Below are 23,000 nucleotides of genomic sequence, written 5' to 3'. Positions count from 1 at the left end.
ACATACGTTCCGTCCCATGCATATATATGACATTTTTCAAATGTTTTCGTAACAATAATTTTATACTCCTATTTCACAGTTAATATTTATAATTTTTATTAATAAGTAAGCATTTAGCATCTTTTCATTTTTATTCATTTACAATTATAGGAAACATTTGTTTTTGTAGATGGAATATAATTTATTACAATTGATTTTTTTGTTTTCTTGTAAAAAAAACCTTCTTAGAAAAATCATCTTAGAACGCACAAACTATAAGTGAAATAATTCATTTTAAAATTTCCACGTATCATACGTAAACGTGCCGGAAGTATTACAATTTTTGAGAATTCGTCAGAATTGGGAACTTTGCAACAAATTGAAACTCCTAAAAAACTGCTATCAGTTTCTTTGTACGATTTGCGATTTTCGAACAGCAAATTAGCGAAACAGCTGTATCGCCATAACTTTCTTTCGAAAAGTAATGGCGATACAGCTGTTAGATTAGACATGTTTCTGTCATTTTCAATGCGCATGTGCAGCTTTCGCGCATGTGCAATTATAGAAATTAAATCAACTTCAGTCAAATTTTGGTACATGTCACTAGCACTGACACTAGTTTTTAACTTTGCGCATGCGAAACGAACATTGCCATGACGACCATTATGTTTATAATTTAATAGCGGTGGTCAAATTACATCTCAATTTTTTTCAATAATTATTAAATATCGAATAATTCCTTAAAAATCTATTATAAATAATCATTACATTTAATAATAAGTGTCTGGGTGTCCAATTTTTTAAATATTTAGTACTTTCATAATTTAATTGGATGTACTACGAAATTTAACCATAAATACATCCTTAAAAGTTAATCCGTTAATCAAAATATTAACTTCGTTAATTAACGATTAACGGATTAACGAGTTAATGCCCAGCTATGACTATATTTAGTTCAAGTGAGAAGAATCCGTAAACACACGAAAAAAGCTATGCAATTTTTATAGCCAAATTAATTTATTTGACGTTTTTAGCACTAATGCCTTGTACAGCACGAATAAGGAATTAATAAACTTATAAATTATTATCTTTTTAGCTTACAAAACTACCGATTGAAAAGCCCAAAAAACGTTGTTCAAAACTTACATATTTAATGTTAAATCCACGTGTTTGAGGCATTCTTTGGCCATTCTTATGGTTTATTATTTAGAGGAACCACACAACTCAACCATATCTAGCAATAAATGTTCACTAAAAACCTTTATTAACACTTTTATTACATGAAAAATGCAGACCGACTCCTTTGTTATGTCCTACTAAGTAGGACATAACATTACACGCTTTTGACATTATACACAGATATATAAGGCTCTCTCCAGTCTATAGCCGTGTTCGTTTCATTTTATAACATCCTAATCCTAACAGTTCTGACAGAAATTGTTAGGATTGTATTGAACATGACACTCAATTATGAAGTTGACAGTCAGCTGCCAAACTGCGAAAAAATAAGACGAACACGGCTAATAGCATAAACCTTATTAAGTCTATGGCTAATAGAGTCTGGCTAGCGAAAGCTGAACCAAGCGAACCGCGGCAAATTTAAAAATTATTTATATGGTATCACATAATGTAGTAGGAAAAAAAGATTTAGATCGTTTTCTGCTGATGCTAGATATTGTATTACTCTAATGTGCAAAAAATTATGCACCTATTAAAGAAAAGTCTAACATAATATAGCCTATACTGACTTAGAAAATATAATTGATGACTATTTTTTCCTTATCGGTTATTGAAAGACCCTTAAAAAATAGAAACATCGTTGAAAGAATGACTCTGATAGCTTAAAAATTCACCAAGATATGACAATTCAAATATCTAATAAAAAAGACCTGCCCGAAACGCTCCATACAAAGTGCTACGAAAGTATGACGTCAATCTTTCGTAGTTTGTACGTATCAGGAGACAACTTTGTTCGACAGGTATATAAAATATTGCGTTTATGAAAGTGGTTTCATAACAAAAGTTGCTTTTAATTGCATAAGTTATCGAATTGTATACAAATATTAAGAAATTTAATTGAAAAAAAAAATTGACTTGAACATCCGACTTTGAAGGCGCATAGCAAAAAAAATACAAATGCTATCAAGCTGAAATTTTGGGAACACTTATTTTTTACCGTGGTTTCTTTATTTTAATAACAAAATTCGGTAATCTTTGACCATGTAATCATCCCTAGTGTTTCTAAACCGGTCGTGTTTTTAGCTAAAATTTGTAATAATAATAAATGAATATAGTGGAAAAAGTGCACGTAAAATAATTGTGTTTTATTTGTGTTTTTATGTCTAATCGGTATAAACGAGAGAATAGAATATTCGATGGGTAAGTAGGTCACAATAAAAATAAAAATAATTTATTATCAGACAAAAAAGTCCATATTAAGGAATGTTTTGTTACAATCTAATTATAATAACAATTATAATGCAGCTTATCTTGCTACCCTGACATGTAGCTCAGTGAGTCTGCGAAGGAGTGCAGTCTGCAGAGTCAATTCTCTCCGCTATCATCTTCAGGACACTATTCCGGCTTTCTCGAACTCTATGCACCACTGACGCTACTTTTTTACGCGTAATTGGTATCGTGTGGTGGTAAATGGTATGGTGGAAACTTTCTGTTTCTCATCCGAATCTTCGTGAAGATTTTCAATAAAAATACCATTTATTAAAATAAATAATATGTCTAGTATGAAAAATTAAAAGATCATATGAGTATAAAATAATAATTATGACCAAGTATCAAGATCATGAAATCGTGCAACCGCAAACCATCGACTGGCAGAATAGTGTTGCCAGTCAAAATAAATGCTTGGTTCAGCTTTCGTTGGCCAGACTCTAGACCTCAATCAATGAATAAGGAAACAGATGGAGGCGACATAACTACAAAAAAGTGTGGCCGGCGCCATATTGCCAAGAACTAAACATGGCGGTCTATAGCATCACTAGACACTCGGTTGATATTTGTCGAGGACATCGATAAACTAACATGTTTTATGTGAGCGTCCTGTTATATTATATATTATATTGATATCAAAAATGTTTTTTTTTTATATTATATAAAAAAATATCATTTTTTCCTATTTTGTCTCTATGTAATAAAGTACATAGAGACAAAATAGGCAAATATAGTTTTTTTTTTATATAGGAACCTCCTTAATTTTAATAAAACTATTTAATTTATTTTAAGTTTATTAATTATTATTTAAGTTGTCATTATTGATATCGGGCAAAAATAACCAAAAAATCGTACAAATACTAGTTGTACTCGCGCACGAAGTGTTTACAGTTTATTTTAATTTTACCATCAATTATTATTATTATTAAAGTATGTATACAACTGAGTATTTTGTGAACATTTCAAGTGCCTATTTTTTTCGCGATATATCGAGACCGATATTGATATTTTTTCAAATATCGATGTATCGATATATCGATATTTTCTTTCAATTTCGACATCCCTATAATACGACACTTTGACAGTTTATGTACCTCGGAGAACCGGAACATAAAATGGCGGACCGGCCACAGTATTTTGATTTGGTAGAGACCATTAAGCCGAGTCCACTTATAAAAGTCAATGACCTCAATGAGTACAGTCTGTCAAGAAAGTGAAGAAATTAAAAAGTGGCAACATCGTAGTGTCATCCCTTTCTTCTGAGATTGATTTGACAGGGATGACACTACGATGTTGCCACTATTTAATTTTTTTACTTTCTTGACAGACTATAGGTATATATTTTTTATAGGTACTTTTTTTATAATTGTATTTAATGGAGGTCAGTGTAACTACGGCACTAAGGTATGGAGGGTAGATGGAGGAGAACTATCTTATATGGGGGATTTGAAAAAGTGTCCAGCTGTACGCAGTAAATAACAGTTGAAAAATCCTCCAAGAGTGGCACTAGCTGCAGCAAAGGGTATGGAATGAATGTAGCCGTTGGTGACAAAATATAAATTGAAGTTAGGTTACTACACGAGTCACAGAATTACTGGGTCTACCAATATATTTTGAAAAATATAACCTAAAATAGCTGAAATAAAAGCTGCTCAATGATTTAAAATTTACCCTGTTGCTACTGTAGCGCCACCCTAATTTAACGCATTTCAGTGGACACTTTTTACATACAGAGATAGCTCTCCTCCATCTACACTCCAATCTCCATACACTAAAGCGCTTATTCCACTTGTCCTATTTAGAAAGTCCTAGCTAAGATCCTAAAAAATTTAATCAAGTTTAATAACATTTAGAAAGCTAGGATCCTAAATCGGAAAAAAATGTGGCTCCTGAATAACTAAATCAGTGTTGCCAGATGCTTTCAACCTTTTATCTGTAGTGGGAACTGCTGAATCTGTATTAAAGTCAATTTATATTAATTAATAAGTATGTTATAAGATCTGGAATCCTTTCGTAGGTAATTTCTTAAGTCTGCTGGTTCCAAGTAGTTCAGAAAGTTCATGTTACGTGGAGCAAAAATTTTTTCAACCATCTTTTTCACCTTTTATTTATTTTTATTTTCATTGAGCCAACAGCTAGGCCTATGAGAAGACCAATTTTTTGTTGCTTTGATAGAACTGGAGCCATTAAGAAGACGTCTAAACAATATGACAACTGATTTAGTCACTAAATTAGGACAAGTGGAATAAGAAGCAAACTAATTAGTTTTCTATGTAGGAGCCTAGCTAGGACTTCTAAATAGGACAAGTGGAATAAGCGCTTAAGGAAAAAAAAATCTTGGTGTTTTGCTGGAAATGTGAAAGAGTGATGTTTTTGTATTATTTTCCTAAAATTGTGTTAGATGGATTTTTAATGTGTAATATTGGTAGGATATTACCCATCAGATATTCATTATTGTGCACAAGTGTAGGAAAGTGATGCAATATCCAGAAACATGCTATTTTGTGTTCCCTCCAAAACTCCATCGAAAGTTTCAGTAAAGCGTCTACCACGTTTTTACTGAATCGACTGACTTGACTTCTTAACTGTATGTATTGACTTTTACTTAGACTTTGACTAGACTTTAGACCTGACAATATAGAAAAACGATGCTGAAAATTGTATTCTTTAATATTATTGTTTTTCCGCCATATATTTTATGCCTACTCGACACTGGCCATGGTTATATAGCCGAAGTGCCTTAAGAAGAAAATCTTAAGTTGACATTGACATTTATTGACATTGACAAATAAAATAAAAAAAACTTGTTTCATGCGTAGTGATTAAATACGTAGGTAAACTTCTTGATACGTAGTATCCCTTAGTAGTCTGTGGTGATTATATTCTCTTTGGTTTTATGTTTGCAGTGTTGTGTTGTAACGTAACTTGTACGCCGGTATTACTAAAATTAGTTTATATTCATACATAATAAATAATTAGTCCCAAAAACTAATAAAAATGGACAAAAGCAAAGAAAAAGAAGAGCAGAGTATCATGGATAAGTCCATGAGATCTGTCTTTGGTAAGTTCTATAGCATTATTAGGACCATAACAACATGGCATAAAACAAAAATACGCATATTTTGCACTAATATTTTTAAATGTTTTAGTGGGTAATATTCCTTACGAAGCCACCGAAGAAAAGCTAAAAGATATATTCAGCGAAGTAGGCCCTGTGCTATCTTTTAAACTTGTATTTGATAGAGAAACGGGCAAGCCGAAAGGTTATGGATTTTGTGAGTATAAAGATCAGGAAACGGCCCTTAGCGCTATGAGAAATCTCAATGGATATGAAATTGGTGGTCGTTCTCTGAGAGTAGATAATGCTTGTACTGAGAAATCAAGAATGGAAATGCAAGCATTAATGCAAGGCCCTCAGGTAAACTTTTGTCAGATGTAAAATATGCTAAATCTAGATACATATAGTGTGGGAACCTTACATTTACAACAAGGGATACATAGTACAACTTATTCTAATGTTCAGCGGTTTAACTGAGAGTTATAAGACAGACAGAGAGAGAAACTAAAACACTTTTGCGTTTTGTAGTTTGGATGTAATTATGGATCACACAAGTTTATATTAAAATTATTCCTATGATATTTTAGATTGAGAATCCATATGGTGAGCCTGTTGAGCCAGAGAAAGCTCCTGAAGCTATTAGCAAGGCGGTGGCCACACTCCCTCCGGAACAGATGTTTGAACTCATGAAACAAATGAAACTTTGTATTCAGGTAACTAAATTGATGCATGACTAATAATTTATAAAAAGTTTTTTAGTATTTGTTATTGAGTGATAAATATGTGATATTAAACTATTATTATGTTGCGATGTTTTATCTGCTTTAAAATTGAATAAAAAAATTGACTACAAAATTATTATTCTATAACTGTTTAAATAAATGAAACAGTCTGTCCAGTCAACTTTTACTTTATTTTTATAATAAAATAAATAATGTTTTAATGCAGTTTCCCAAAATTTTTCAACTTGACTATTCTGGCAGAATCAAACTAACATAGGTATATAGCATAAAATAAAATTGCTCTCTGATGCCACACTTGAAGAAACATTTGTTTTAATTTCAGAACAACCCAACAGAAGCAAGGAACATGTTGCTGCAAAATCCACAACTAGCTTATGCTCTACTGCAAGCCCAAGTAATAATGAGAATTGTAGATCCAGCCACAGCAGTTGTAAGTTCTTTGCTGATGAATGTTTTTGATGCAATTTTAAGTTTTCCATACCCGTTATTACCGAGACTTCGATGTCTGTCGATGTTGTTCTGTCTGTCCGTCTGTCTCCAGGCTGTATCTCAAGAACCGCTACAGATAGACTTCTGAATTTTCACAGATTATATATTTCTGTGGCAGCTATAACAACAAATACTAAAAACAAAATATAGGGGGGCTCCCATACAACTAATTTGATTTTTTTTGGCCTTTTATGCTTGTAATCAGTAATGGCAACATACAGGCACTTGATATATTCACAAAATGCTTAATTATATTTGTACTTTATTAATTAATAATAAAATCTAAATTTATAAATATTTAAGGGATACATACATACAAACACAAGTCTCTACATGATTATAATTTTCTAATTTTCCAGACAATGCTTCACCCTAGCAACCCGGTGCCACCCGTACTCCAGCCAGGTGACAAACCTCCTCCGCCAGCTAGCTACAATCCACAAGCAGGTAAATACTTTTATAGCCACCCCCAGTAGGACTTGGTTGGACAGGAGTAATGTGAAGTTATCACTTCACATTACTATTATACAGGGTGCAATTAAACCTACCTGCCAAATTTTTTTTGGGGCTTGGGTATCATTAGGTGAGTCCATTAAACCAATAAAAATAGGGTGTTAATTTTTTTACAATAACATATTTTATTCCGAAAAAATTGATGCACAATGGTCACTTCATAAGTTCATAATATTTACGATTACCGCTAGTACGTCGCACAGCGCGCCGAACACATCCAGTCGAAAGACCGGTTATGCGTAGGGGTAAAGCGGGGGTAACGCGCGGGGTGGGATGCGGGAGGCCCGCCGGTCACCGGCGACCGTTTAGTACCACACGTTTAGTATAGCTAACACATAATTATTTTGTTTGTCACGGCCCCCCCGGCCCTCGCGCTTTATTAGTGTCTGTTACAATGTACCTTAACCACGATCAAGTGTTTTGAAATGTGGAGGCATAGGTGGAGGTGCTACATTTTGAGTGGCGAAAGTTTACGCGGAACCCAGAGACTGTACGAGCAAGAAAGCCTTCCTTGTCTTCGTAACAGCTGATTGATGATTCTCGAATGCAGCAGCTGCAACCTGAATCTGAATCGCGAAACAATCAAAGACTCGGATTATGGACAGTTCGCACTTCGCAAGACCTGCACACGCCTAGCCAGCCTTAAAGACATGCCTCTGACGAGGTTAAAAGTGACAAAGTTGTGCTTAACAAAAATTTGTATTCTGTGTTAACAAACTTTTAAAGTCTTAAAGACGATGTGCAAAACGCGTTAGACTCTACTTAGAGCAAAACGGATTGCAGTTTGAACTAAGTTAAGTGTAGACAAGATGGAAGTAAATAAGATTTAGAGGTGGGTTGTTTTGATTTCTAATTATTAGTTGTACTGTGTAGGTACATAAGTTGATTGAATTTTTTAAATACGGCTAAATGCAAAGGATGTGGTTTAAATTTATTATAAATTTCTAAAGTGTTAATTTATCGTAATTAAAAAGTTGTAATTTTTCATTCTTTTGTATCAATTAATTTTATTCATGTGTATCAATTAATTTTATTCTAAACATACCTGTCTACGTCCTTTACATTTGACGGTCGTAAGCCCGTCAAAGTATGAAAGGAGAATTCGCAACTTTATCATAAGTTGCGAACAAGACTATATAATAACAAGAATCGGATTAGCCCTTAATCAAATTAAGCAATTGCCTAGGGCATCACGTCTGAGGGGGCACCAGAGGAGTAAAGGTTCAAAGACCGATTCTAGTTGAGAAAGATGGCCCCGTGCGAGTTTCTTACGCCGGTTTTTCTCGCCGGGTTAGTCCCCAAACCGGTGGTAGGCACCTTTAAGTTACGACGTTCGGAAAGATTTTTGTAAAAAAAAATACTCTGAATAAAAATTATTTTGATTTTAGATACGGATAGGTGGCCCACAGGCATGGATTGCTTAGGGCATCAAGTAGTCTTAATCCGTCACTGCTAGAATGTTAATGGAAGGGCGGGGCGGGGCCCGGCCGCGCATGTGTCCGTATTTTGTGGTGTTTGGTAGGATAACTTTCAGAGGCTATTTCTCAAAATTTTAGTACTGAGTGATTATTAAAGAAGAAATACGTGTATTTTTATTTTTAACAAAGATCAATATATCCAAATTTGGCAGGAAGGTTAAATTGCACCCTGTATTATTAATGCCCTTTTTATGTTACAGTGATGTCAGGGCTCCAGAGTCCTCTTTCAGATAAAAATCTTTAAGAGTAAATAACCAAAAGTTAAAGACTAAGCCAAATATAAAGTTATTTGGATTCTGACACCTTCCTTTCAAAAATCAAATTAGTAGCTAAGTAAGTGCTGAAGTAGTTGTGTGACTTTTTTTTTATTTCAGTGCAACAACCTGTACCACCTCCACATATGAACAACCCTCCACCAAACCAGTATGGAGGTAAGTCAAAGGAAACAACAATATTATAATTTCTAATTTTTTTTTTTTTCTCTATTATCTGCTATCGGCTTTCACTAGCCATTATCAGATGGTGTGTTCATTGGCAGTCACTTTTATGAGAGGTGTTCCACTGAACACTCACCTCTTTCATTACTTTAGAACGATTATTCATTCTCTTTGTTCTAGTATATGCAGACGTTTCAGTCTTCTTATGTCGTGATCCCTTAGCAGGTCCCTAGCAAGTTCATTGGTGTGATTTTCTAATCTTTTCTTGTATGTTTGTATATATTTAGATACCTCTTCGTTTATGGTGGTAATATTTAAATATTCATGTATCTCAGTGTTTGTTATGAACCAAGGTGCATTGGCTATTGTTTTCAGACATTTATTCTGAAAACGTTGTAATATGGCCAGATTACTTTTGCTTGCGGTGCCCCACAGTTGGATACCATATGTCCATATTGGCTTGATGATAGCTTTGTATACAAGAAGTTTATTGTCTAATGTCAGAGGTGATTGTCGTCCAATAAGCCAGTACAGTTTTCTAAACTCCAGATCTGCCTGTTGCCTCTTTGTTTTAATATGTGTAGCCCAGGTTAGTCTTCTATCAATGTGCATCCCTAAGTATTTCACACTGTTTTCTGGCCGTAATTTTTCTCCTCGTAGAGTGACTGGTGGACAGTCACCTTTTCGCAGTGTAAAAGTGATTTGCACAGATTTATTAACACTTGGCTTAATCCTCCACTGCTCAAGCCACTTATCTATTTTGTTTAGGTGTTCCTGCAGTTTTTGTGATGCTATGGTCGAATTTTCATCACTAGCAAGGCAGGCAGTGTCATCAGCATATGTTGCTGTGACTACATTTCTGCTACTGGGCAAGTCTGCTGTAAAAATAGAATACAGTATTGGGCCGAGGACCGAGCCCTGTGGTACGGAGGCCTTGATATCATACAGTTTTGATACTTCGTCGTCAAATTTAACTTGGAATTTTCTGTCTTCAAGATAGGATTTGAATAACATATAGTAAGAGTTAGGTAACTTGTTTTTTATTTTGAATAGAAGGCCTTTGTGCCAGACTCTATCAAAAGCTTGTTGTATATCAAGGAATACAGCAGCACAGTACTCTTTTTTCTCCAAGGACTGTCTTATTTTTCTTACTACACGATGGATTTGCTCTACTGTTGAGTGATGCTGTCTAAACCCAAATTGGTGGTCAGGAATTATATTTTCTTCATCCAAAATTGGTTTAAGCCTTCTAAGTAAAAGCTTTTCAAATAGTTTTGAAATAACTGGCAGCAAACTTATTGGTCGATAGGAGCTAGGATCAGTAGGTGGTTTTCCTGGCTTAGGTAGCATGGTAATCAGAGATATTTTCCATAATTTTGGAAAGTAATGCAATCTTAATATAGCATTGAAAAGTATTGTTAAGAATACTACTGCTTTTCTTGGTAAATTTTTTAATACTTCACCCGTTATCATGTCAAATCCAGGGGCTTTTCTTCTTCCTAGTCTTTTTATTTCGGCTGCCAATTCTTTGGGAGTTACAGATTTGATTGGTAATGACAGCTGTTGGTCACTATTTACTACATTGTTTACTTCTTCCTCAAACTCCATCATACTTGAGGTATTTGATTCGAATACTTTGCTTAGGTGTTCAGCAAAGCATTCAGCTTTATCAATTGGTTTCCTTGCCCAGTTTCCTGCTTGTGTTTTAAGCGGTGGAACTGATTGTTGTGGTCTTCTAAATTTTTTTGTTATTTTCCACAGGGAATAGTTATCCTGCTTTGTTGCAGAGAGCGAGGACAGCTGTTGCTGAAATGTAAAATTCTCATGCTCTTTTATCATTTCTTTAAGTTCTCGAGCAACCCTGTTCCATTGCCTTTTGTCTGCAGACTTTCTATAAAGTTGATATTGTCTTCTGAGTCTCCTTTTTTTCATGATTGTCTCTCGAATCTGAAGTGGTATATTTAATCCCTTATCTGTCGTTTTGACGGTAGGCGTAGAGCGCCATGCAGCTTCTTGTATTTTGTTAGTGATAATGAATGTAGCATTGTCAATGTCTTTTATGGTTTTAAGTCTGATTTTGAGATTTATTTCTGATTCTAAAATTTCACGGAATGCAGTCCAATCTGTTTTTTTATTGTATAATGTTGTATCTTGCTGCCTGTATATGACTGTTGAACTAATATTTGCTATAATTGGGGTATGATCAGATGTTGTATCGACACAATTTTCTATATCAAAATAACTATTAGATAAGCCTTTAATTACAAAGAAGTCCAAAAGGTCTGGTACCTTATTTGTGTCTGTAGGCCAATAGGTAGGCTCTCCTGTAGATAGTGTTGATAATTTCAGAGAATCTAGACACTTCTTTAGCTCACGACCCCTGGTCGTTATTAATCTGGAACCCCAGTGTGTGTGTTTGCTATTCCAATCTCCACCACATATATATTTGTTTCCAAGTGTTCTAAAGTAGGATTTAAACATATCTTCTGTAATTGTAAATCTTGGCGGAGCATAGACTGCACTTACATTGAGCGATCCTTCTTTATCTTGGACTGTGATAGTAGTAGCTTGTAGATAATCTTCTTGAAATTCACTATGTATGTAATGCTTCAAGTTGTTCTTTATTAAGACAGCAGTACCACCATGCGAGGTGCCATCTGGGTGGTTTGTACAGTAAACACAGTAGTTGTTTAGTTTGAAAGTTTTTCTATTATTTAAGTGTGTTTCAGATACAAGCATTATATCAATTTTATTAATTTCCATGAAAATTTTTAATTCATCTTTATTGGGAGTCAAACCATTAATATTCCACGCTGCTACCCTTAAACTTGTCATTTTGACTTATTTATAAGCATTGTTATAAGGTTAATAAGTGTTCCCATTTGCTGGATGAGTAAGTCTAGCTTTTCTGCTTGTTTGTTGATAGTTTCTAGCAAACAGTTGTTTATTTGGGTCAGGTAGTCTCTATCACCACCTTTATTTTTTTCCTGTCTGTTTTGATAGGAAAGGTTTGGCTGTGAACTTTTTTCACTATTTATTGGAGGATGTAAGTCTTTTACCTGGCCCCGTACAATTTCATTATATAAGGGCACGCTTGTTTGTAGTTGCGTTTGTTCTGTGCATTCAACAGGCTGATTAAATATAGTTGGTCGACTACTGGATGTATCTGAAGACACAGTGTTTGGTTTAGAAATTGTGTTTGATTGCATATTGGATGCGTTCGACGGACCCGTGCTGTTACGCTGCTTATTATGTATTAAATGTTGTTTATTTTTTCTAGCTTGGATCTCCTGATACACTTGGCATCCTTTGTAATTTGCTGGGTGACTGCCTTCACAAAGTACACAAGTGGCTGGGGTATTTTTATCTTTGCCACAATCTGTAGTGCGATGTGGGCCCGCACATTTGACACACCTATATGGCCTCAGACAATTATTTTTGGTGTGGCCATATTGTTGGCATCTTGTACACTGCACAACAGTTTTGCTTTTTCTAGGGTCCTCTATCTTGACTCTCTGATGAAAAATGTATTCAATATTTTTGACAAATTTATTATTCTCATGTGGCTCAAGATTTACAAAGAAAACATTAAATGGTTCTTTTGTACCTGGTTTACGGGCATTGACAATCTCACCTCTCACCTTGTTACCGGTTACTTCTATTGCTTCTCTTATCGCTTCTGTGGGGGTAGTGTGATGTAGGTTTTTAATTACTATTTTCTGGCATCGTTCTTCTTTTCTAGTAAAAGTATGTCCTACTAGGCCCTTATTCCTAATATGTGAGATTAAATTTTTATAGGTTTCGACTGACTTGCTTGAGATTATAAGTTGATCTTTTGAAAGTATCTTAAAGGTGTAATTATCTTTTTGCACCACTTCATTTAAGAAATCAGTAAGATCTTGTAGATTCAATATGCCATATAATACTATTGGCGGTGGCTTTGAGACTTTTTTTGGTTTTTTGTTTGTTTCGTCCGATGCATTAATACTGTTTTCACATAATTCATCACAGTTGAGCAATGAAAAGCTATTGTTAGTTTGAATTACATCTGAGGAATCTATGTTCTGTCTGTTGTTATTGAACGTTTGTTGTCTGGCTTCATGCCTTTTTGGTAATTTGTTGACACTTAGAATGTGCTCAGGCGAGCGGTTTCTTTTGTTATTGCTGTCTGGAACTTTTTGCCAAGGGACCTGACTAATTACGCATGAATTTGATGGTTGGGGTATGGCTTGTTCCGTAGCGGTCTCTTGTACCGCCGGTCGTAGGGGTTCGCTATCTGAATTACTTCGAGGTCGAGCATTGTTAAATAGTGCTTTATGAAACACTTGTTGCACTAAAGGTTTGTTTGATTGTTGTTTCGGCGTTTCGGAGGAAAACTGTTTTTCGTTCCCCATTGTGACTGCAATTTCGTATAATTTTAACCGTTTTCGTATTTCTTAACGGTATACATAGCGAAAGAGCACTATTTGTTTAGTTTTTTAATTATGATTATCAAGTTTTCACAAGATTTTGAGGTTAGTCACTATTCACTTCCGAGTTGCACTTTAAAACCAATGTTTTTTTGTGTAATTCTTATTGATCACAATTATTTACGTGTTATTTATGCAAATAAACACTATTTTTTAAAGTTTTAGGAGAAAAAGCACCAATTATTTGAGTATTTGATTTTCGTAAGTAACTGACGCGATCGCGTTCCGTTTGACAAAGACAAAAATAATTTCTAATTTAAATATTTTTATCTCTTTACATTAATGTATTCATTCCGTTTGACTATTTACTATTTTAGTAGTGCCTCCGCTGCCGGCGCCGGCTCCCAAAAATATCAGTAATGGTAACCGGCGGTAAGTTTACTGCCGGCAGCCGAGATATATTACCTGTGAAAATGCGTAAAATGCTGGGTTCCAGTGCCAGTAAACAAATTTTAAAAAGAATCTACATATTATGTATAACCTCAAATATTGGACTTTTTAACCGACTTCCAAAGGTGGAGGTTATATGTTCGGCTGTGGATATTTTAGTTTTTTGTGATGCATTTTGATCTAATGCTACCAAAAAGTTATATTTTGCAACACAGTATACCACGGTTCCGAAGGTGCTGAACAGAACTTCGGACTCCTTATACATGTTTGAGAGTTTCAGCGTTGTTTAAAGAAACAAAGGTACTTATATGCTACTATGCAGATCACATTAATCATCATCATCATCACTACCATTAAAATATGCATCCTCACAAGGTCTTACTCATACCTTATTATTGGTACTTTTCACACTCCTAAGACTGATATTTTTGTTCATTATTCTGTCATTTGACAAGCGATGTTTGCCGAATAGGCGCCGGAAACCTATTCGGCAAATATCGCGTGACTTCGGCAAACTTCGGAAAACGGCGCCGGCAGCGGAGGCACTCCCTTTGATTTAACCTCGCAGCATTTGCATTATGCCCATTCATATATTATTATGTTTTTTATTCAACAGCCCGTCCGCCCATGCAAAACATGCCGCCGATGCAGAATATGCCACCGATGCAGAATATGCCGCCGATGCAGAATATGCCGATGCAAAATATGCCAATGCAAAATATGCCACCTATGCAAAACATGCAGATGCAGAATATGCAAGGCATGGGAATGGACGTGGATCTTCGTGGGGCACCGCTGCTTGATCAGGATATGCGCAGTCTGCCGCCGGTGCCCGCGCCGCATCCCGTGCCGCCGCCGCAGCAAGACGGGTGAGTACCACAGAAGAAATAGATTTAGAGGCAGTTGACGGACCTACGTCAGTTGGTCGGGATATGTCAATTGAATATTAGTCGTGAATCGTGATCTAATAGCTGGATTTGACGTAACGCTACCAAATTACGTAGGCCCGTTATTTGCCTATGAATCAACTTCTCTGATACCACTTGATAGAGGTCACCTACGATAGAGCGCAAAGGGTCTTAGCACACAAACAATAAGCAAATAAACATATTATTATGCATCTGCTCATTAAGTTTATTTGTGGCTCCTATATTATACAGAAATATGAGTTAGTTATTGTGGTGACAAGACAATATGAGCAAAGTGTGTTCGTATAATACATAGTTATAACACCCTTTTAACCTGAATAAAATTTATGGATATCTCTATTGTTCGATTTGCTTCCTAACGTTGAGTTAAATTTGTTTCAAGAACTCCTTTAACATTGGAAACAAGGGAACCGTAAGTTACACATGCATTGTAACTTATTCTTTGTTTATGCATTTAAATAATTTTATTATTGTCCTCTTCATATTCTCTTCATTACATTTTTAATTTATTTCTGTTGTCTGGTACCTGTAACACAAGTCCTTCAGGTACTTAGCACGGGACCAGACTGACGTGGTGTGAAGCGTCCATAGATATATTATTTTTTTTTAATTGTTAATCTCACTCATTACAATTTTTTTACATTCATAGCATGTATAGTAATAGGCTACTTGACCAAATTTTTTTCTTCATGCTAATCGCTTAATAATCATTCATTATTACAAAAAAAAAAAACTAATATTTTACACAATAGAAACCCATAAAAATGTCAATTGAAAAATATGCCTTATAAATGGCGCCGAAAACACTGTCCGCCATAGTGTGACGTCATACGTTTTGTATTTTAAGCTCTCTTTATTGAACATTTTTTATATGTTAAATGGACGCGTCTAAAAGTGCCCAAAAATTATAAAAGAATCAAATAAGAAATTAGAAATCATTTCTAATGTTGAAAACTTTTGGAGAAAAAATTTGGCCATTTCATTTCCCGTCTACAATAAATGGAGATAATTTATAAAACTGATGTTTCATTTGAATTATTCAAGAAAATATATTTTACAAAACTATCTAGGCTTATTTTTATTATTTATGTACAAATAAACTTACATATAACGAGCCGATAAATAAAAGATATTAAATTAGGAATGAGATGACGTTACATCCAATTCGGAAGTACCGCAAAAGCTTTTTTGTCAGTACAAATCCTATTTTCATAAAATTATATTTTCAAATCGACTTTATTTATCAATCATAAGCTTTTATTTGATTATAAGGGTGAAATACGGTTTTCTAGGCCAAGTTCTACTAGAAATATGTATTTGTTCAATGAAATTGAATATAGGTCAATTAGCCTATTGTCAAAGGATTGTTTTAAGATTTATGTCTTTATGTGTGCGTGCGTACGTGCGTACATGTGTGCGTGTATGTGTGTTTATTGTATGTATTTATATGCAGGTCGTTTCCGCGTGATCCGCGCCTGGCGAACATGCAGTCGTTCAGCCAAGACCCGCGCGTGAGATCAAACGACCCCAGGAACCAGCCTAAACCGCCACAACGTAAGTAATTTATTTTTACATAAAATATGACTACACTACAATGAACAAAGCAGAGCGACGCAATAATACTACGACCACATTCTACATATTGGTAGTTGATGAACTTTTAATATGGCACCAATTAATTCAGTTAACGTTTAAAAAGTTATATTTTAAGTACATGATTAACAATGGGCCTGGGATGGATGGATTTCTTACCTTATTTCTTGACATGTCAATTGTCAAGTACCATCAAAGAAATTGATTCATAAGCAGTTGACAGACCTACGTCAATTGGTCGGGTTATGTCAATTCAGTGTTAGACCCAATTTCACCAACCTCTGTTTGTTAAAACGTAACAAGGCATTACTTACGGACCTTGGAAAATTAAACAGACTGTTAAAATACTTATGTCCCACAGTAAAAATTTAACAGCGGATTAGTAAATGCAATGTTAAGTGAACAACGAGTGAACAACTATCATTTCGTTCATTCTTGTTAAAATTTAAAAAAAATTAATACGACATGTTTGCTGCAATGTGTCACTTTCTTCCATAGTAGTATAATAGTAGATAATGCGACCAAATTAAAATATCACTGATCGCATACATTTGTTACGCTATAATAGTTCTTCTTAATTTACCAGGTTAATAATTATTATCTGTCAAAGCTGAAAACATGAATTATAATACAAACTTTTATTTACATATTTCGGTTTGGTAATTGTGATACAAGTTAGTATACTTGCAATGTCAAGGAAAATCCGAAGGCTGAATTTTTGGCAAAGTGAAAATAAATAATTATTCATAACTATGAAAATAATTAATAATAAGGACGTAGCGGAAACATGGCGGAAAGACTCAAAAGTCAAAACAGATTCTTTTATTGATATTGCATATTATTGTCTTTGAAAGTTGTTATTTTGACTCATATAACAGCCTGTTACACCGTACATTATCATAAATTCACCGTACATACCCTTGTTTGTTCATTAAACCAACTTTTAAGGCAGAGTCTACTCCAACGCACTCTGACATTGGCGATTCACAAAGGAGCCATAAATAAAAAGAAGATGATAACAGCCTGTTAAATATTTAACGGACCTCCATAGCAGGAATTAAATTTAACACCGTGTTAGGTGATTTAGCCCCAATTTCACCAACGTTAGGGCATGGTGGAACGCTCGATAGCTCTAACAGGCCATTAACTGATCTAATAAGCCATTATTTATTTAACATTGCTTGATGAAACTGGGTCTTAGTCGCATAGATAAAGTATTATAGTATAGATGTAGTCTTAGCCCATCGCGTGGCCATTTTGTGCTTATTTTCATACAAGTAGTGTGCGTTTATTTTCTTGAATATTTCTTTTTGTCGATTATGACATCGATTAACTATAGTTCAAGTGATAAGAATCCGTAAACACACGTAAAAAGCTATGCAATTTTTATAGCCAAATTATTAATTGATGTGACATTTTTAGCACTAATGCCTTATATAGCACGAATAAGGGATTAATAAACTTATAAATTATCTTTTTTGCTTACAAAAATAACGACCGAAAAGCCCAAAAAACGTTGTTTAAAACTTACGTATTTAATGTTAAATCCACGTGTTTGAGGCATTCTTTGGCCATTCTTATGGTTTATTATTTAGCGGAACCACAAAACTCAACAATATCTAGCATTAAATGTTCACTAAAAACCTTTATTAACACTTTTATTACATGAAATATGCAGACCGACTCCTAGTAAGTAGGACTTGACTATGTCAGCATTTGTAAAGGCTTCTATATATCTACACTACTATTATAAAGAGGAATGATTTGATTGTTTGTTTGTCTTGAATAGGCTTCGAAACTACTGGACCGATTTGAAAGATTCTTTTACCATTGGAATCCTACATTAATTCTGCTGAACATAGGCTAAATTTTATTTTGGAAAAAAATAGGGTTCCGTAAGATATTTGGGATTTTCGGACGCAAGGTGTAAAAAATCAACCAGAAATGTTACTTTTTTCGCGTACGCTGCCTAAACTATAAAATATAGAACCATAAAATGTTCTAAGTAATTGTAGATCTTTTAAATATCTACAAAAAAGTCCGCGACACACTACACCTATCTATGTTGAGTGAGGCACAATAACCATTTTTTTATTAAAAAATCTTGAAATGTTTTTGGACTACATTTAAATGCCTTTATTTTACTCATGGCATTAATTCTTATCAAAATAAATTATTTCATTACTAAGTACAGTTAATGTAGATAATATTTGGTCTTTGAATGATTAAAATTGGACGTTTGGTTTTAATGTTATGGCGAAATTAGTAGGTATCGATCTACGAAAATAATGTTTTACTCATGGTCAACTATACGTTGGCCTATCCCGAGTTGGAGCTGCTGATAATCAATTTATTTTGCTGCCACAAAATAAAACAACATCAAATATCGTTTACAGGAAAGCTTTAACCCAATTTTAATGGAATCTTTTATGCATTTAAGATGTAGGTAAGCATAAAATAATAAAGCATACAACTACAAAAAAAAACATAAAATACTTTAAACAAAAAAAATACATTTAGAAATTGCAAAATAGTATAAATAATAGTATCTTCTGTAGGTAAGGATAAAATAATCAAACATAACACTTAAAATATAAAAAAATTACAATAAAAATGTGTATAATAATTATAATATAGTAGTTACAGGCTAAATAGTGTAAACCATTTTTATGTTCTGCTTAACATAAAGATTGACTAAGAAATAAAGATTAAAAATCAATGTCCACCCGTGCGAAGCCGGGGCGGGCCGCTAGTATTATGTAATTATAATTCTTTTTACCACAGAACAAATGCCTCCTGGCATGCCGAATGCTGCTCAAGCAAGGACTATCCAAGGAATTCCATCAGGAGCGTCAGACCAAGAAAAGGTAAGACTTTTAAATCGAATTTGGTCTTAAAAGCAGAAAATATACATGGTGAAATAAATATGCTTTAAAAATAGTTTTTGCAGACGAAAAAACAAGTTTCATGCATATTTTTTAATAATCACATACTAATGTATTGCTTTAAGCTGCGCGTCCACTGGATCGGAATCGGAGCGTACAGAAAAGACGGAACGTCGTCATTTACGAAATGCCGGTGCGTCCACTGCAATCGCATTCAGCATCGGCAATTTAGTTATTCTTAGTCCGTCATAGCCTGTTAACGTGCATTTACATTATGGAGGATAGTGACGAGGATATTGTTGTAATTCGCCGTATTTTATCAGAACCACTTTCATTCATTATATGCCCAATTTCATCTCAAATATTGTCTCTCCTCAGTTGGTGTTGTTATAATAATATTGATGTTTTAGATTGTAAAGTTCTTCATATTATTTTTCCACTAAAGTAATTAAAATAATCGCCCTTAATCGTGAATAAGTATTTAGGTGTAGCCGTCGCGTCGTCGTAAACACGTCAGAACTTGAAACCTTGGGAATCCGAATGACGCGTTCACTGCAGCGGATGACGTCATCGGCATTAATACCGGTCTCAGCCCTCAGGCGCAGAAAATCCAGTGGACGCAATACCATAGAAATCAATACAAAGCAACAGATCCGTACGCTGCGTACGCTCCGACTCTGATCTAGTAGATACGCAGCTTTACAGAGAAGTAAAAATCATTAATTTTTGTTTGCAGGCCGCGCTTATTATGCAAGTACTGCAGTTGTCGGACGAACAAATTGCTCTGCTGCCTCCGGAGCAAAGAGCCAGTATACTTATGCTCAAAGAGCAAATCGCTAAGAGCACTCAACAGCGTTAATTTCTATTACTACAACTAAAACAGTATATTAAAATGTATATGAAAATATGATAATTGATAATTAAATATAGATAACATACATAGCTGTCTTATTTACATAACATATCGCACCTACGGTGCAATAATGTCACTTATGCAATTTTTTTCAAAACTTAACTGATTATGAGAAAATACTCCAAATCCACCGCTTTACTTGGTGCGTTATTGTCATTTGTGTAGTACGCAAACTGTCCACGTGAGGGCATTAGTGTCGTTACGGTTTTGGCGCGAATCTGGACGGCACTGGGAGAAACAACGTTTCATCGTTCAGTTGCGCGCGGCCCCCCGCACGAGTAGTTGTCTTCTGGAGCTACAACGTTACTAAGGTAATTGTGACAATTATTTTTTATGTTTTTGGAGCAATAACGACACTTGTGTAGTGAGGTAGTGAAGTAATGACGTTGTTTCCCCAATATTTGTGTTTCATGGTGTAAAGTTTAACGTTATATTTACACTTGTGACGATATTGCTCCAGTATAGTAGGATTATTGTTTTTGATATAAAAAAATCAGTCAATAATTTATCGTTATCATATTTTTTTATTGAGCACCTATTTATTATCATTATTTTGTATTTTTTTTTAGAATGAACCAACGCGGCAAACACCTAGTGCTACTTGCACTTTCTGATGGCAACAAAAACTCGATTGAAGTTCAAAATTTAGCCAATTTTACAATGTTACCTTATTCAGAAACAGAAAATGCATTGTCTATTACAAATTCCGAATGTCCAGTATCACCATCCAACCTAGAAGACCCAACAATAACTACTCCAGAGCAGCATGACACTACCTTCGAGAACCACGGTACCTCTCCATCTATTTTATTTGCGACTAATAAATCGTATGAACAAGAGGGTATCGACTTTCAAACAGGCGATTTCTCCGGCACTGATTCAGGAGATGAATACAGGCCTGGCCCTCGTTCAAGATCGTCTTCATCCAGTAGCTCCAGTAGCTCTAGTAGCAGTTCCAGTGATTCTCCTGCAGAAAACAATAATTCTAATAATGAGAGTCTAGTTCACGAGTATAACCAACCAGCGGAAACGATAACTAAACCGAGAGGCAAAAAGCGTACGCGTAATCCAACGAACTGGAAAAAAAATGTTGCTAAGCGATTGAAAAACTCTGGAAAAACGTATATCTCAATAAAAACCAAAAAACTAAATCAAAGTAAAACAATAGGACCTACATGTACAACTAAATGTCGGTTGTCCTGTGCTGCTAAATTTACTGAACAAAAAAGGACGGAAATCTTTGAGTCTTACTGGAAGTTGGAGAGTTTAGAGAGGCAACGGGGTTTTTTAAACACCTGTACAAGACCACTAAAATGTGCTTACCGCCGCATAAAGACTGACAAAAGGTATGACAGAAAAGCAAACAACGCATTTTACTTGCTGAATGAGAATAAAGAAATCCGCGTCTGTAAAACTTTTCTCATTAACACTTTGGGTATCACACAACGGGTTATACGGACTGTTATCGACGGCAGAGCTCAGAATGATGGTTTCATTCCACCTGATCAACGAGGAAAACACGGAAAACAATGTACCTTGGGACCTGAAGTTATACAAGCAGTAAAGGATCATATCGAATCAATTCCAAGGATTGAGAGTCACTATCTCAGGGCTAGTACTAGCAGACAATTTATTGATGGGGGTTTGACAGTGGCAGAACTACATAGAAATTATTCAGAAAGTCAGAAACAACAGAACAAGCCTATTGTGAACTACGACGCTTACTCACGAATTTTCAACCAAGATTTTAACATTGGATTTTTTAAACCTAAAAAAGATCGGTGCGATGAGTGTGAAGCATACGAAAATGCCTCTGAAGAAGAAAAAAATAAATTACGTGATAGTTTCAAACTGCATCAAGAAGAAAAAAGCTTAAGTAGACTTGAGAAAGAAAGGGATATGAAAAGATGTCATGAACCTAATAACAACACAATTGTTTTCACCTATGACTTACAAGCGGTGTTACCATGCCCTGTTGGCAAATCAAGCTCTTTTTACTACAAATCAAGACTGAATTGTTATAATTTAACTATATCTAATGCAAACAAGCAAGAAACCACCTGTTATTTTTGGCACGAAGGGTTGGCCAATAGAGGAGCCATTGAAATAGGGTCGTGTGTGTATAAATACTTAGAACAGATTGCATTCGAAAAACCAGGCTGCGATGTCATTATTTACTCTGACAATTGCTGTGGTCAGCAAAAAAATAGATTTGTTTTTGCTATGTACTACTATGCAGTGACTCGCTTAAATATTAACTCCATTCAACACAACTTTTTGATTCGAGGCCACACGCAGAACGAAGGTGATGCAGCTCACTCTGTAATAGAAAAATCTGTGACTAGAGCCAAAAATGCTGGATGTATTTATGTACCCGATCAATACATTTCCCTTATCCGTGGGGCCAAAAAAACTGGCAAACCGTTTGTAGTAAACGAAATGAACTTTAACGATTTCTTCGATTTGAAAGCACTTGAAGAGAACATAAACTTTAATATGGCGAAAAATGTCAATGATCGTGTTATCAAGACCGGTGATATCAAAAGTATTAAATTTAGCAAAAATTCTGAAAATTACCATTATCGAACCACATACAAAACGGATAATTGGGAGGAAGCAAAAGCTATTCTTCAACCCAAAAAATTACGCGGCAATAGAGGCAATCGAAAAATAGAC

At 34.9% G+C, this 23,000-nt stretch overlaps 1 protein-coding gene across 1 annotated transcript; it reads left to right on the top strand.

Annotated features, from left to right (window-relative positions):
- The first annotated feature begins 5,330 nt into the window (after nt 1–5,330).
- LOC121725658 (cleavage stimulation factor subunit 2 tau variant) lies at nt 5,331–20,347 on the top strand. The gene is made up of 10 exons (XM_042112691.1): nt 5,331–5,488; nt 5,577–5,845; nt 6,073–6,198; nt 6,551–6,658; nt 7,077–7,164; nt 9,083–9,139; nt 14,621–14,873; nt 16,387–16,487; nt 19,311–19,393; nt 20,148–20,347. The coding sequence occupies exons 1-10, from the start codon at nt 5,425–5,427 to the stop codon at nt 20,268–20,270; spliced, it is 1,272 nt and encodes a 423-aa protein (XP_041968625.1). The 5' UTR covers nt 5,331–5,424; the 3' UTR covers nt 20,271–20,347.
- Nucleotides 20,348–23,000: the final 2,653 nt, after the last annotated feature.

This window comes from Aricia agestis, chromosome 3 (genome assembly GCF_905147365.1).
Source record: "Aricia agestis chromosome 3, ilAriAges1.1, whole genome shotgun sequence".
NCBI lineage: Eukaryota > Metazoa > Arthropoda > Insecta > Lepidoptera > Lycaenidae > Aricia > Aricia agestis.
Note: the sequence above shows the minus strand (reverse complement) of the source record. Positions and strands in the feature narration are given on the sequence as shown.